This window comes from Bos mutus, chromosome 4 (genome assembly GCF_027580195.1).
Source record: "Bos mutus isolate GX-2022 chromosome 4, NWIPB_WYAK_1.1, whole genome shotgun sequence".
In the NCBI taxonomy this organism is placed as follows: domain Eukaryota; kingdom Metazoa; phylum Chordata; class Mammalia; order Artiodactyla; family Bovidae; genus Bos; species Bos mutus.
In genome coordinates this window covers 70,714,426-70,729,252 of record NC_091620.1, presented here as the reverse complement: position 1 = coordinate 70,729,252, position 14,827 = coordinate 70,714,426, and the positions used below count along the sequence as shown (strand labels likewise).

Genomic DNA, 14,827 nt, shown 5'->3' with positions numbered 1-14,827 from the left:
ACATGCTGAGTTTTGTATATGAATAAAAACGCTAGATTTTACTCAAAAGAACTTGCTTTTTGACCTGACTGTGATCAGTGCTGTAAAATCCTTTGCTGTGCTCATCCTCCATCAGCCCAGCATTTCAAGGTACTCTCATGAGCATCCTGATTTTTCTAATGTACCTTCCTTTCAAAGCTGTAAGAAATATCTCATTTAGATGATCTCTGTACCTGCTGCTAAGCTGCCCAAGCATTCCAGAGAAAAAGGAAATTGTTTCTATTGAACACTGATACAAACCCCTTAATTTCAAGAGACTTGAAGCTCAAGGTATTAAAAACCTTCTTTGCAGTCCTTCACTCTCTATAGCGGACCATTTGTTTCTACACGAAGACCAAAACTACTGCAATGATCTTTGTCAACTTGATACCAGCTTTTCTTTTTCCTCTGTAATTTCATCTACATCTGATTTTCTTCTTATCCCAAAGAAAGAGTAGCTTTATTCCTTTGTTGATATCAAAACCTCAGATGAATTGAACCCACCTCCTCCTTTCCTATTCTTTTTTAGAAAACTGCTTTATTGAGACTTACATTCAATTCAACCATTTAAAGTGTATATTTGATGGTTTTCAGTATATTCATGGTATGTGCCACCATCACCATGCTCAAACCTAGAACATTTTTATCACCTTCAAAAGAAACCTCATACCCTTCAGCTTTAAAATCTTTACCCTTCTCACCCCGTTCCCAGCCCTATGCAACCACCAATAGGCTTTATATAGGCTTTATATCTCTAGAGATCTGCTGTTCTTGACTTTCATATGGATAGGATCATACAGTATATGCATTTGTATTTGGCCTTTTTCACTTAGCATAACTTTTTCAAAGTTTAGGCATGCTGTAACAAGTGTTAGTACTTCATTCCTTTTACGGCTGAATAGTATTCCACTGTGTGGATATACAACATTTGGTTATCCATTTGTCTGCTGATGGACATCTGGCTTGTTTCTATCTTTTGGTAACTATGAATACTGCTATAAACATTCACTAAAAATTTGTGTGTGAGCATACTTTAAAAAATTCACTTTATGTGCTTTGTTTTTATTGTGATAACATACATAACACGTGAGCATTGTGCACAATAAGGAAGCACCCACATATTGATCTCATTTGGCTGACACTTGGCTTCAGCTAACTGGCAGCTGAGAGCAGCATGAGAAATGCTGCAGTGCTGTTCTTCCTAGGCAGAAAGCCCTCTGGCTGGGAATGGTGGGAGAGGGAGCCCTTGGTTCTTGGTGCCACAGTTTGGAGTGGAGCTTGTGCCTTGCTGAACTGGGAAGAGGAAGGGAGAAAACAACTGTCTTGGTTCTAGTATCACAGACTCTTATGGAATTCTTTCTACCAAATTTTCATAAACTTTCTTGCATTGATGATTTTTCATTTGCTGTTTGCTTTTAAAATCATTTCCAGAGGCACTGAGTTGTTTGGTTTTGTTGTAATAGTTTTCACCAGATTTACTGGGGATGGGTCAGCAGAGTGGGAAGTGCTGTCATCCCAGAAGTCAATCTCCTCATAGTCTGCCTTTCATCAATTCTAATAATGCTCTTGTATCCACTGGCTCAGATGCTAAAGCGTCTTCCTACAATGCGGGAGACCCGGGTTCGATCCCTGGGTTGGGAAGATCCCCTGGAGAAGGAAATGGCAATCCACTCCAGGACTACTGCCTGGAAAATCCCATGGACAGAGTGTGGTAGGCTACAGTCAATGGGGTCGCTAAGAGTCGGACACGACTGAGCGACTTCACTTCACTATATCCACCATTCCACACTTAGGCCTTGAACCACCTTATTTTGCTGTAGCAAGTGGTCAATTCTCAGTCCTAAGCTTCTTCAGCTTTTCAACAGCATGTGACACAGTTAACTATTCCTCCTCTGACTAATGAACTCTTTCCTTAAGAGTTCCACACAACTTTGAGTTTTCCTCCTATCTCACTATTTTTTTTCTGTCTCAGTCCTGTAGGCTGCCAATCCTCCAAGTTATAAATTCTGGAGTGCATATCTTGGGCCAAAGTTCCCTTTTCTCTTTACATATATCTTCCCTATAGACTCTCCTCCAGACCCATGATTTTTCAAGATATGCATAGCGATGATTCTCAAATATGCATTTCTAGCCCTGATTCACAGTCAACTACCTTTTCAAAAAGTCTATAACATCTCTATTTGTATCTTTGATTCAAGAGTTTCAAAAGAAAAACCTTTGTTCAACACTACTTGATGAGACCATGGCTTCCAATCTTTGGTCTTCTCCCAACTTGTCCATACATATCCTTGATTCTTCTTTTCCTCTCAAATCCAATCTACTAGCAAGTATATCTAGAAGCAATCTGACCAGTTCTCACCACCTCATCCCCTCATCCTATTTTAGGCCATTGCCATTTCTTGTCTGGATAAACAAAATAGCTTCCATTTCCTACTTCTCTTTCCCTGTGGTGATGCTTTCCCTAGTTGTCCATATAGAAGCCCTAGTGTTAATTTTAAAGTGTTTATCAGTTCATATCATTCCTCTGTTTAAAAGCAATGGTTTCTACTGTTTTGAATAAACTCCAAATCCCATACCATAGTGAATAAAGCCTTACATGATCTTACACTTTCCTCCCTCTTTGAGCCACTTTCATAGCCCCCACTCTCCCTCTTTCACTGTGTTCCAGCTTTCTATTCCTCAACATCTCCATCTTAGTTTTCTCAAAGACTCTACATCTGCTCTTCTCTCTGCCTGCAGAAATCTTACTCCAAATCTTCCACAGCTGATTTCTTACTGAGGTCTTGGGTCAAAGTTATCTTCTCATAGAGACCGTCCCTCACCACCTTATATAAGGCACTCTATCATGTTGTCTTGTCTTTTTTTTGGTGGGGGGTGGCGGCGGGGTGGAAGGGGCGTGGTTGTAGGACCTTAGTTCCCCAACCAGGGATTATAGCCAGGCCCCAGCAGTGAAGTACTGAGTCATAACAACTGGACCATCAGGGAATATCCTTGTTTTATTTTCTTCATAACAAGAACAGCTCTCAAATTCAGCATGAATACTTAATGATGAAAAATGCTAACCTGGTTATTTGTGCCTTGATTATACTCAGATTCTTCCAAGATCTTGTTCATTACCTCTTGCTCTCTCCACTGGCTACTTCTATCTATAAATACTCTCAGTTTTCCCTCTATAATTAAAAACAACAAAAAAACCTTCCTTTGGCTCATGGTCAAATTTATGTTTGACTCTTTGCCTCACTCCTCAAAAGAATATGTAAAACATAATACAATTGCTCCTTACTATTCTCATTATTTTTTGGTTTCTTAGGGTACAGGTCACAACTCTTCTTCCACATCAGCTACTTTACTAAAGTTAGTCTCCAAAAGGTGACAATGATATCCCACTAGTCAAAATAAAAGGTTTTTTTCATTCTGATTTTTTTCTCTACATTGAATTTACTGTCTTTCCCCTACCCCCATGAGTAACATATGCTCATTTTAAATAAAAGCAGGAATACAAAATAAAAACTCTACCTATTGGAGATAAAGCATTACTACTTTTTGCTATGTATGTTTCCAGAGCTTTTTAGTACAAGCATATGAATTTAAAAATAAAACTAAGCCAGAAATAGAATGATACTACATATTTTATTTCATATACTTAAAAAAAAAAAAAAACCCTTAATATACTGGACTGGCCAAAAACCATGTTCGGGTTTACTTCATGTTTAATGTGAAAGAGTAACTGAAGAGAACAAAGCCCCTTCTGTCACTTCAGCCTACTCTTATGCACTTACTCTACCAATTAAAACTTATATAATCTGTATTTTACCAGTCAGAACTTCTTACTAAAGTGGCTACAATTCAACTGTAAGTATTCAGGAAAAAAAAAGTTGAAACAAACATTAAAAAAGCACTCATAAATCTATCATTTTTCTTACAAGGTAGGTGATAAGAATCTGTTGTTACCTGAGTCAATCACATCACAATAAATGATTCAAGTGTTTAAAGGAAGTGTGCAAACCAATCAATTGATTTGGTACTTACAGAGAAATATGAAAACAGTACTTCTTTTCAATTTAGGGGGAAAGCTGGCAGGTTTAAACTTATTGAGTTGGTACATTGTTTTCCAATGTGGCTTATAAATATCACTACATATACTATACTTCATGACTCATCTAAGAGACTTTCAGGTTTAATTTCGACAATACTTAGCTTTTGCCCACCAGACTGAGAACCTATCCCAGCATAAGATTTGTTTCCACTATAGTTCCTGAACATACCAGTTCCTTTTGTATCACATTTATGCCACTGGCCCATCAATAATGATGCTATATAATTACAAGTGTATTATAGTATCAATTGAAGGACAGTGACTACACATGCTCATCTCTTAGCTTCTATTCACCTTACTTGGTGATATCCTTTAAGACAAATTCTCAGTCGGAATCAGGCTGCTCAACTAAGGATAGAAGTTTGACTCCTTAAGTTAAAAGTGTTGTGAAATCTTTTAAGGTAAAAAAATTAATAATAATCATTACAAATATTCAGAAAGATTAACATTTCCCCAATTTCTAACTTGTAATAAAAATAAAGGACAAAATCCTTAACGTGCCAACAAACAGATTTGATTACACAAACATACTCATAATCTGGCTTTTTCGGTATGAATACATCTTGTGTATCATCTTCCGTGTGTTGTAAGTCAGCATAGAGGTCTGCAGTTCCACTTGCATTAAAATTTCCTTGAATATTTTGGCTGTATTGTTGAAGACGCTTCCATAAGTCATTATAAAGCCGCAATAATTTTGGGTATTCTCCTTCAAATGCCTGTTTCAAAAACATAGAAGCTGCCAAGCAAAACAATAAAATGGATTAGATAAATGATAAAACAATAAAATGTAGCAAATAAAGTTTCTTTTGTATATGAAAACCGTGCTACAAATAGCCTATACCACAGGACAAAACAAAGGTGTGTTTTAACAGGGCTTTTCAAAATAATGCCAGTAGCAGTAGTTTTCCTCCCAGACTATTTACTGCATTTGATATATGTACCATATATTGGGTTGGCCACAAAGTTCCTTTGGTTTTTGAAACTTAATCTATAAGGAAACAAACACATTGATGAAAAAAGTTGAAGACTTTCAATTTTTTCTTTCAAAAACTGATAAAATACATAGAAAATCAGGAAGCATAAAAAATACCTGACCACCACCCATGATTTACTTAAATTGACATTTATAGAATACTTCATCCAAAACAGCAAAGTAGTCATTGTTTTCAAGTACACATGAAATATTTACCAAAAATGACAATTGTTAATGTCATGAAATCATCTGAATAAATCTGAAAGGTTTCAAATCATACAAAGTATGAAAAACCCAAATAGTTTTAGATAAGAAATCATAACAGAAAGATATATTTAAATGATCCTGGATAAAAATCCAAAAGAAAATTGCTAGATCAGTTCTATATTTAATTTTCTGAGAAACCTCCATACTGTTCTTCATAGTGACTGCATCAGTTAATTATATTCCCACTAAAGAAGGTACAAGGGTTCCATTTTCACTACAACCTCATCAGCACTTATTATTTCTTTACTTTTTAATACTGGTCATTCCAACAGGTGTGAGATAATATCTGTGTTTTTTATCTGCATTTTGCTGATGATTAGTTATGCTAAGCATCTTTTCATGTACTGTTGCCCTTCTATATGTTGTCTATAGAAAAATGTCTACTTAGATCCTGTCCATTTTGTTTTACTGGATACTTTGGTTTTTTTGCTACTGAGTTGTATGAGTTCTATATATACTTTGGATATTAACCCCTTATCAGGTATGTAATTTTCAAATATTTTTTCCCATTTAGTGGGTTGTCCTCTTATTTTGTTTATGGTTTCCTTTGCTGTATAGAGGTTTTTTGTTTGATATAGTCCCGCTTGTTTATTTTTCCTTTTGTTGACTTTGCTTTTGAAGTCAAATTTTAAAAATCATAATGAAATATGACTATATACCTGTTAGACTAGCTAAAACAAAAACCAAATGTTGGTGAATACAGAAATACTAAAACTCTTATATACTGTTGGTAGAAAAGAAAAACTGATCACTTTGCAAAAAAGTCTGGCATTTTCTTAAACTGTTAAAGATATACCTACCATATGGTCAAACCATTCCTCTTCTACATGTTTATTCAACAGAAATAAAAGTATATGTCCATATAAAGATTTATATATGAACACTCAAAGCACCTTGATTTGTAATAGCCAAAAACTGGAAACAACCCAAATTGTCCATCCACAAGTGAATGCATGTACAAACTGCAGTATACTTGAACAACAGAACACTATACAGAAGTACACATTACAATATGGATGATTCTAAATACAATCCTGCTCCATGAAAGGCAAATAAGAATCCATAATACATGCTGTATCATTCAATCTGTACATAGTTCCCGGAAAAGTAACCTAGCTCAAAGTGACAAAAAGCTTGTCAAGAATTTGCTTGGGGAAGGAGAAAGGAGATGGCAGGGAGAGGAATTATAAAGGGGTACGTGGAAACTTTCACTGATGACAAGTATATTCACTGATCTTCACTGCTGTGATGCTTTCATGGGTGTGCATGTATGTCAAAACTTAACAAAAATTATGTTCAGGTTATTGTATACCAATTATACTCTAATAAAAAACTGTTTAAAAAAATCTCAGCTAGGACTTCTTTGAAATCCCTCCTCCCCAATGAAGAAGCCATTCACCATGGCCCTGAGTGTTCCCACATATTCTTGCAGGTATGTCAACAATGAGAGGCCCCAGTTGCTCTTTATCCAGGCCATTTATCTGTAGCAAGGTTTGCATCTGTAGCAAGTAGCCTTGAAAGATGAAGTAACTTCTTCAGCACACAAAGAGCAGGCTTGCTTACTGCTTACAGCAAAAGTGGCAGATTCTCCCAACTTAAGAGAGACAAACTCACGGCATACTTACCACTGAACTGCATCTCCCTGTGAGACCTGGAGGTGGGGGGAGCCAAAAAACAAAGATGCCAATGCTCACGCAGCTTGGTATGCTGAGTAATAAAGTCCTTCTGCTCTGACCCAGGAGTCTCGTGTCTTCTGACAATATCCAGAGCACTTTGGCAGGCTACCCTTTCTAAGTAGGGTAAATATCTCAGATCTTTCACAGTTCTTGAGCTCCTCAAAGCTAAATCATATTCCTTTCATTATAGGAATCTGCTTTTTCCCTTCCCATTTACCACAATTTCCAATTTTATTTATGTAATGTATGTTTCCCGTACTTGACTATAAACTTGATGAGAACAAGGACAAGCCTCATTTTCTTCAATGCATATTTGGTACTCAACACAAAGTATCTCTTAATGATAGAATAAATTAAGTTTTGCTTTTCAATGGACAATATGCTCACTTTCACAGAAATCTTATCTATGCAGAACAATCCACTGTTCAGAGTTTTAGAAAGCCAAACTGTGACTATATCATCTCAGTAAACGTGACTGACTCATTGATTCTAAGTTACTTAAATCAAATACATTTAAAGTTTACAAATAAATATTGTGTGGTAATTCCTGAAGTTAAATTCTACTTTACTTTCTTTTATAAATAGGTTTAAAATGTTCACATCAATTACCTATAAACTTGATTACAATCAATTACTTATTTGATAAATGTCTTTAGAACTTAACTGCAATGTCTATAGAACTTAACTGCATATCTTAATAATCTAACAAATCATTTACAGATAGAAAATAACAGATTACTAATTCCCGATTACTAAGTAATCCATTACTCAGATTATGCCTTCATATGAGCAACTGAGCAATATTGCTCAATTCTTTTTGAGCAATAACTAGTGACTCCAACATAGACACTAACAGGGAGAGGAAATTCATCTTTATTTCAGTAGCTTGTTTTATGAAGATTTCTTCATAGCAATGAACACTGTAAGAAATTATTTATTAGTTTGTGTTGACTGTCTGTGCTCCCTCTTCAGAATGCAAGTTTAATGAGACAGGGATACTATTTGATTTGTCTCTGTATTTCCTTTACCTAGAATAACACCAGGCATTGAATTACTGAATGAACAAACTGAAAAAAGAATGAAGAAGGATGTAGGTATGGAATTAAATCTTTTCTCTAGATTCTAATAGCCTAGACTTCATTACCTCACTCCTCCTAGACCCCCTATTTATCCCAGAGCTGCAGCTTTCACAGATCTGGCCTTAGTCTTGAGTAGCTGTGCTTAATCTCAGCCTGTTTGTCTGACTCTGCCAGCACATCTCCCTGTGTGAAGACGCAACACCTCATCTCTCAGCCATTGACTGGAGTCCTGACCAAGAAAGGGCATCACTCCTGAAAACTCCCATCAGCCTCCAGACAACCAAATCCTGGTCAGTGTGAAATCTGGAAGGTGGACTAATTGACTCAACAAGTATTTGCTGATCATTTACTATATGACAAATGCTGTTGTAAATGATGCATACGCAGCAGTGAACAAAAGAAGCAAAGTTCCTACCCATGAGGAGCTTATGCTCCAATGAAGGAGAAAGACAGTAAACAAATTAGTATGTAACATAATATCAAGATTAGAGAATAGTGATGTTGTTGTTCAGTAGCCCAGTCATGTCCGACTGTTTGAAACCCCATGGACTGCAGTGTGCCAGGCCTTCCTGTCCTACACCATCTCCCAAAGTTTGCCCAAGTTCATGTCCACTGCATTAGTGATGCCATCCAGGCATCTAACCCTCTGATGCCCCCTTTTCCTTCTGCCCTCAATCTTTCCCAGCATCAGGGACTTTTCCAATGAGTCGGCTGTTTACATCAGATTATCAAAATACTGGAGCTTCAGCTTCAGCATCAGTCCTTCCAACAAGTATTCAGGATTGACTTCCCTTGACTGGTTTGATCTCCTTTCTGTCCAAGGGACTCTTAGGAGTCTTCTCCAGCACCACAGTTTGAAGGCATCTATTTTTGGGCATTCTGCCTTCTTCATGGTACATCTTTCATAACCGTACGTGACACTGGGAAGACCATAGCCTTGACTATATGGATCTCTGTCAGCAGAGTAACGTCTCTGCTTTTCAACACACTGTCTAGGTCTGTCATCACTTTCTTGCTATGAAGCAATAGTCTTCTGATTTCATGGCTGCAGTCACTGTCCGCGGTGATTTTGGAGCCCAAGAAAAGGAAATCTGTCACTACTTTCATCTTTTCCCCTTCTATTTGCCATGCAGTAATGGGGCCGGATAGATGTGAGAGTTGAACTGTGAAGAAAGCTGAGCGCCGAAGAATTGATGCTTTTGAACTGTGGTGCTGGAGAAGACTCTTGAGAGTCCCTTGGACTGCAAGGAGATCCAACCAGTCCATTCTAAAGGAGATCAGCCCTGGGTGTTCTTTGGAAGGAATGATGCTAAAGCTGAAACTCCAGTACTTTGGCCACCTCAGGCGAAGAGTTGACTCATTGGAAAAGACTCTGATGCTGGGAGGATTGGGGGCAGGAGAAGGGGACGACAGAGGATGAGATGGCTGGATGGCATCACCGACTCGATGGACACGAGTTTGAGTGAACTCTGGGAGTTGGTGATGTACAGGGAGGCCTGGTGTGCTGCAATTCATGGGGTTGCAAAGAGTCAGACACGACTGAGCGATTGAACTGAACTGAATGGGGCCAGATGGCATGATCTTAGTTTTGTTTAATATTTAGTTTTAAGCCGGCTCTTTTACTCTCCTGCTTCACCCTCAACAAGAGGCTCTTTAGTTCCTCTTCACTTTCTGCCATTAGAGTGGTATCATCTGTGTATCTGAGGTTGTTGATGTTTCTCCTGCCTATTCTGATTCTAGCTTGTAACTCATTCAGCTTGACATTTTTCATGATGTGCTCACGTACAGATTAAACAAACAGGGTGACAGCGGACAGCCCTGTCATACTCCTTTCTCAATCTTGAACCAGTCAGTTGTTCCATACAGGGTTCTAACTGTTGCTTCTTGACCCACATACAGGTTTCTCAGGAGACAGGTATTGGTCTGGTATTCCCATCTCTTTAAGAACTTTCCACAGTTTGTTAAGATCCACACAGTCAAAGGCTTTAGCCTTTGTAGTCGATGAAACAGAAGTAGATGTTTTTCTGGAATTCCCTTGCTTTCTCTATGATCAAGCAAATGTTGGCAATTTGATCTATGGTTCTTCTGCCTTTTCTAAACCCAACTTGGACATCTGAAAGTTCTTGGTTCACATAAATCTGATGCCTAGCAGCAAGATTTTAAGCTTGACCTCACTATCATGGAGATGAGTACAACTGTCCAATGGTTAGCACATTCTTTAGTACTACCCTTCTTAGGAACTGGGATGAGGATTGACCTTTTCAAGTCCAATGACCACTGATGGGTCTTCCAGATTTGCTGACATATTGAATGCAACACCTTGATGGCATCATCCTTTCGGTTCTGAATAGCTCTACTGGAATTCCATCACATCCACTAGCTTTATTAACAGCAGTGCTTCCTAAGGCCCACTTGACTTCATACTCCAGAATGTCTGACTCTGGGTGGCTGACCACACCATCATAGTAATCTGGGGATAGGCAGTAGCATTTTATTTACTGACGACAGGGAGGGCCTCTCTGAGTGAAGTAAGGATATGACCCATTTGGATGCCTGGGGAAAGTGTGATTCAGATGGAGGAAATAGCAAATGCAAAAGATGTGAGGTAGACAATCCCAGCAGAGGCTGCTGCTCTTATTTTAACAACCTGCCATGCTCTTGGCCTGAGAGAGTAAGCCTCCATAGCTATGTTAAGTCCCTCTTTTTTAAGTACATTGCTACTCATTTCTAGTTCATTCCTTGCCTAATAGGCTCAGTTCCCAAAACCTGTCTTGCATCTAAATCATCTAGTACTACGAAAGTAAAGGAGGGTTTGGTATGTCTTGGAAAGTATTTTCTGTTTCATAATTGCATTAGATATATATTGCTACACAATAAACTGCCGCAAATGTAGCTGCTTATTTTAAAAAACATACATTTATTATCTCACAGTTTCTATGAATGAGACATGCCGGGTCCTCTGCTTCAGGGTCTCTCCTAAGACTCCAATCAAGCTGTCAGCCATGGCTGGAGTCGCATCAGAAGGCTTAACTCGGGGACAAGATTCCAAGCTCATGTGGCTATTGTCAAGATTCAGTTCCTGATGAACTGAACTGGATTGAGGGTCTCAGTTCCTAGTTTGCTGTTGGCAAGGGGTCAACCATACAAAGTGGACCACTCCAATATGACTGCTTATTTTATCAAAGCTTGTAATCCAAGAAGGCAACAGAGAGTGCTTGCTAGTGAAATGGAAATTACGCTCTTATGTTACCTAATCATACAAGGGACCTCTTCTTTGCATGGTCTATAGATTACAAACAAGTTGTACCTGTATTCAAGGGGAAAAGATAACACAAGCGTATAAATATCAGGAGGGAGGGATCAATGGGAGCAATCTTAGAATCTATCTGCCCTGATAAAATGAATGATACTTCATTCACATCAATAAAAATGAGAAAAAGTCAAATGCTGAGGACCATCCAGCAGTCTGATAAAGACCTATTTTTCAAATACTAATACATTATAGACCTGGTGGCTCAGGCAGTAAAGAAGCTGCCTCAATGTGGGAGACCTGGGTTCGACTTCTGGGTTAGGAAGATCCCCTGGAGAAGGGAATAAAAACCCACTCCAGTATTCTTGCCTGAAGATTTCCATGGACAGAGGATCCTGTTGGCTACAGTCCATGGGGTCACATGGACCCCATGGTTAGTTAGTCGACTGAGCGACTAACACAGACTATATTATTCCTTCGTATTTAACAGTTTCATATAAAAAATCGTTTACAGTATTGTTGAAAAATAGACCAAATACACTACAGAAATAGTTCTACAATAAAATAATGGTAAGTCAATTGCACCCAAGGTAATGAATTTTCCCATTACTCATAAAAAGAACTTTTCCTTCTAAGTTCCAGAAATGTACGGTCCAAGTTATATATTAAAAGCAATCAATGTTTATATGACCTAAAACTAATTATAAATGTATTTTATTGAGGATTAATATGTCTTTTGATTTAATTTTAAAGTTATGATTTAATAAAACTAAAATCAGAATAGAAAACAGACCTTTTTAAAGCTTAGAGAAACCCTATTTAAGATAAACAGATATTAAAATGGAAGCTTTAGATGGAAAATCTGACCAAAGCCTAAAACATTAAGCTTTGAATGAAGAAACTGAGTTTAAAAAAAGCACACACAATCTAATATTAGCCACTTGCACAAACTACACTACACACACACACATAATTAAGATGCAATAACTGTCTGAAAATATCCAGATACGGCACCTAAGAGATTTTTTAGGTTTTGTTTTTTCATAATAACAGCAATACAAAGTATGGTATCCAATACCAACTGGGTATGTATTCTACACCATACCCTTCCCTTTTAACAGGAATACAAAGCATACACGTTCTTCTCCAAACTCTTAATTAGTTAACTTTGAATCCATTTATGATATGAAGATGACCACCCTCATTATCTCACAATAAATGTTGCAACAAAAATAAAGGTCACCTTCAACTTCTTCCCCTCTGCTGCTGCTGCTAAGTCGCTTCAGTGGTGTCCGACTCTGTGCGACCCCATAGACAGCAGCCCACCAGGCTCCCCAGTCCCTGGGATTCTCCAGGCAAGAACACTGGAGTGGGTTGCCATTTCCTTCTCCAATGCATGAAAGTGAAAAGTGAAAGTGAAGTCACTCAGTCATGTGTGACTCTTAGTGACTCCATGGACTGCAGCCTACCAGGCTCCTCCGTCCATGGGATTTTCCAGGCAAGAGTACTGGAGTGGGTTGCCATTACCTTCTCCTCTATTCCCCTATAAATGTTTGTCTTTAACTTTCTTCATAGGAACAAGTGTCCATTCTATACATGATCAATTATTCAACTTCCACACTTAATCTCATTCTATTTCAGCTCCTCCTCTACTACTCTCTCCTGTACTTTCAGCCTCCAATTAATTTTTTATAAAAAGACTGAACATACTTTCATTGTATAAAAAATCAAAAACTACAAATAATATGGCAAAGACTTCCTCTTGACCTTCCAACAGTTAATGAGTAGCCACTGTCCTGTCACTGCTTATAATCATAGTCTACATACATCTCCTTGCCTCCTTCAGGCTGTAACCCAACTTCCAACTGCCACAATGCCACTGAAACTATTTTGGTAAAAGTAACAGTATCAAATGAACCCATCTACAGAACAGAAACAGACTCACAGACATAGACGACAGACTTGCAAGTGCCAAGGGGGAGCAGGGAAGGAGAGGGATAGACTGTGTGTCTGGGGTTATCACCATTTACCAGCTTGATGATGTTTTATCTATCATAACCCTAGCCAATTTTCCTTGACTGCTGCCAGTTATTTTGGAGCAAATGACAACATCATATTATTTCATCCATAAATACTTCAGCATGTATCTCTGATAGTAAAGACTATTTTTAAAAAGTAACCATAGTTCTCTTATCAAACTTTACAAAATTAACAATCAGTCACAGTATCTGTACGACTGACTTGTGACTTTTTTTTAGCTTGTTTATTTAGGACCCATAAATAGTCCATATATTATAATTATTTGATATATCATCAAGCCCCACCTATAGTTCCTCTCTTTTTTATTCCTTTTAATTCTTTATTTAAGAAACTGGGTCATTTATCCTCTAGAGCTTCCCAGTCTGAATTTTGCTTATTGCACCCTTGGATCCCTGTATTTCCTGTAAATTATCAGCTGGATCTAAAACAATACATTTCAACCTTGGCTGCATACTGAAACAACTTTGGAAGCCTAAAAAAAAGTCCTGATGCTTGGGTCTCAACTCAGAGACGTTAATGCAATTGCAGTATAGGCTGTGAGATTTTTAAATACTCTTTAAGTGATTTTAACATGCAACTAAGTTGAAAACCACTGCAGCATTTAAGAAATTTGATCTGTTTCCACAGTCTATAATTTCTGGTGAGCCTACTACATATGTATCATATGAACTTGTATGGCAATATGATGTGTACTCAGTTGTGTCTGACTCTTTGCGACCCCATGGACCGTGGCATGCCAGGCTCTTCTGTCCGCGGGATTTTCCAGGCAAGAATACCGAAGTGGGCTGCTATTCCCTTCTCTAGGGGATCTATCCAACCCAAGGACTGAACCTGCATCTCTTGCGTCTCTTGCACTGGCAGGCAGATTCTCTACCTTTTAATTTGTATATTGTTTGCCTTTTTTATATGGACAGTCCATTAACAATCATTGCCCAGTTGTACTAAGAGATTTCAAGATGAAGATAACATTCTTTGAAGGTTCTTTGAATATATGTAACATTCTTTTTACACTTATTACAAGTGATATTTTTATAAATAAAACTTCTGCCATCAATTATTCAACTTCTGTAATTTATCATTTGTAGGAAGGATTAAAAATGTTTTTCCCCCTTTATTCACCACTTTTCAAAGCAAGGAATAGATTTCCATAGTATCCCCAAGGGTAATCAGTATTTCTTTACTTACATCATTACAAGCCCATGGATTTGATGGACTTAATCACCTTTGACTATCTTCTTATTGACGCTAAATTTATTCCTTCTCTTGTATATATCTATTTAAATTGCTTCCTGGGTCCTACTAATTCAATCCTAACAGTCTTGGTCTTCATATCTTTCTTTCTTTCTAGTATATAGGGTTAGAAAATTATCCTGCACATTTCTTACCCCTAACCCCAAATTAACCATTTCTTCAAAGAACTGGGATTTC

The 14,827-nt window shown here is 37.8% G+C and overlaps 1 protein-coding gene across 3 annotated transcripts in view; it reads right to left on the bottom strand.

Annotated features, from left to right (window-relative positions):
* COG5 (component of oligomeric golgi complex 5) overlaps window positions 1-14,827 on the bottom strand; it is a 277,335-nt gene that overhangs the window by 72,335 nt on the left and 190,173 nt on the right. For all 3 annotated transcript variants that reach the window (XM_070369612.1, XM_070369611.1, XM_005901432.3), the window contains exon 12: window positions 4,646-4,850. In XM_070369612.1, the coding sequence (XP_070225713.1) occupies window positions 4,646-4,850 (205 nt within the window). The remainder of the gene's footprint in view (window positions 1-4,645; window positions 4,851-14,827) is intronic.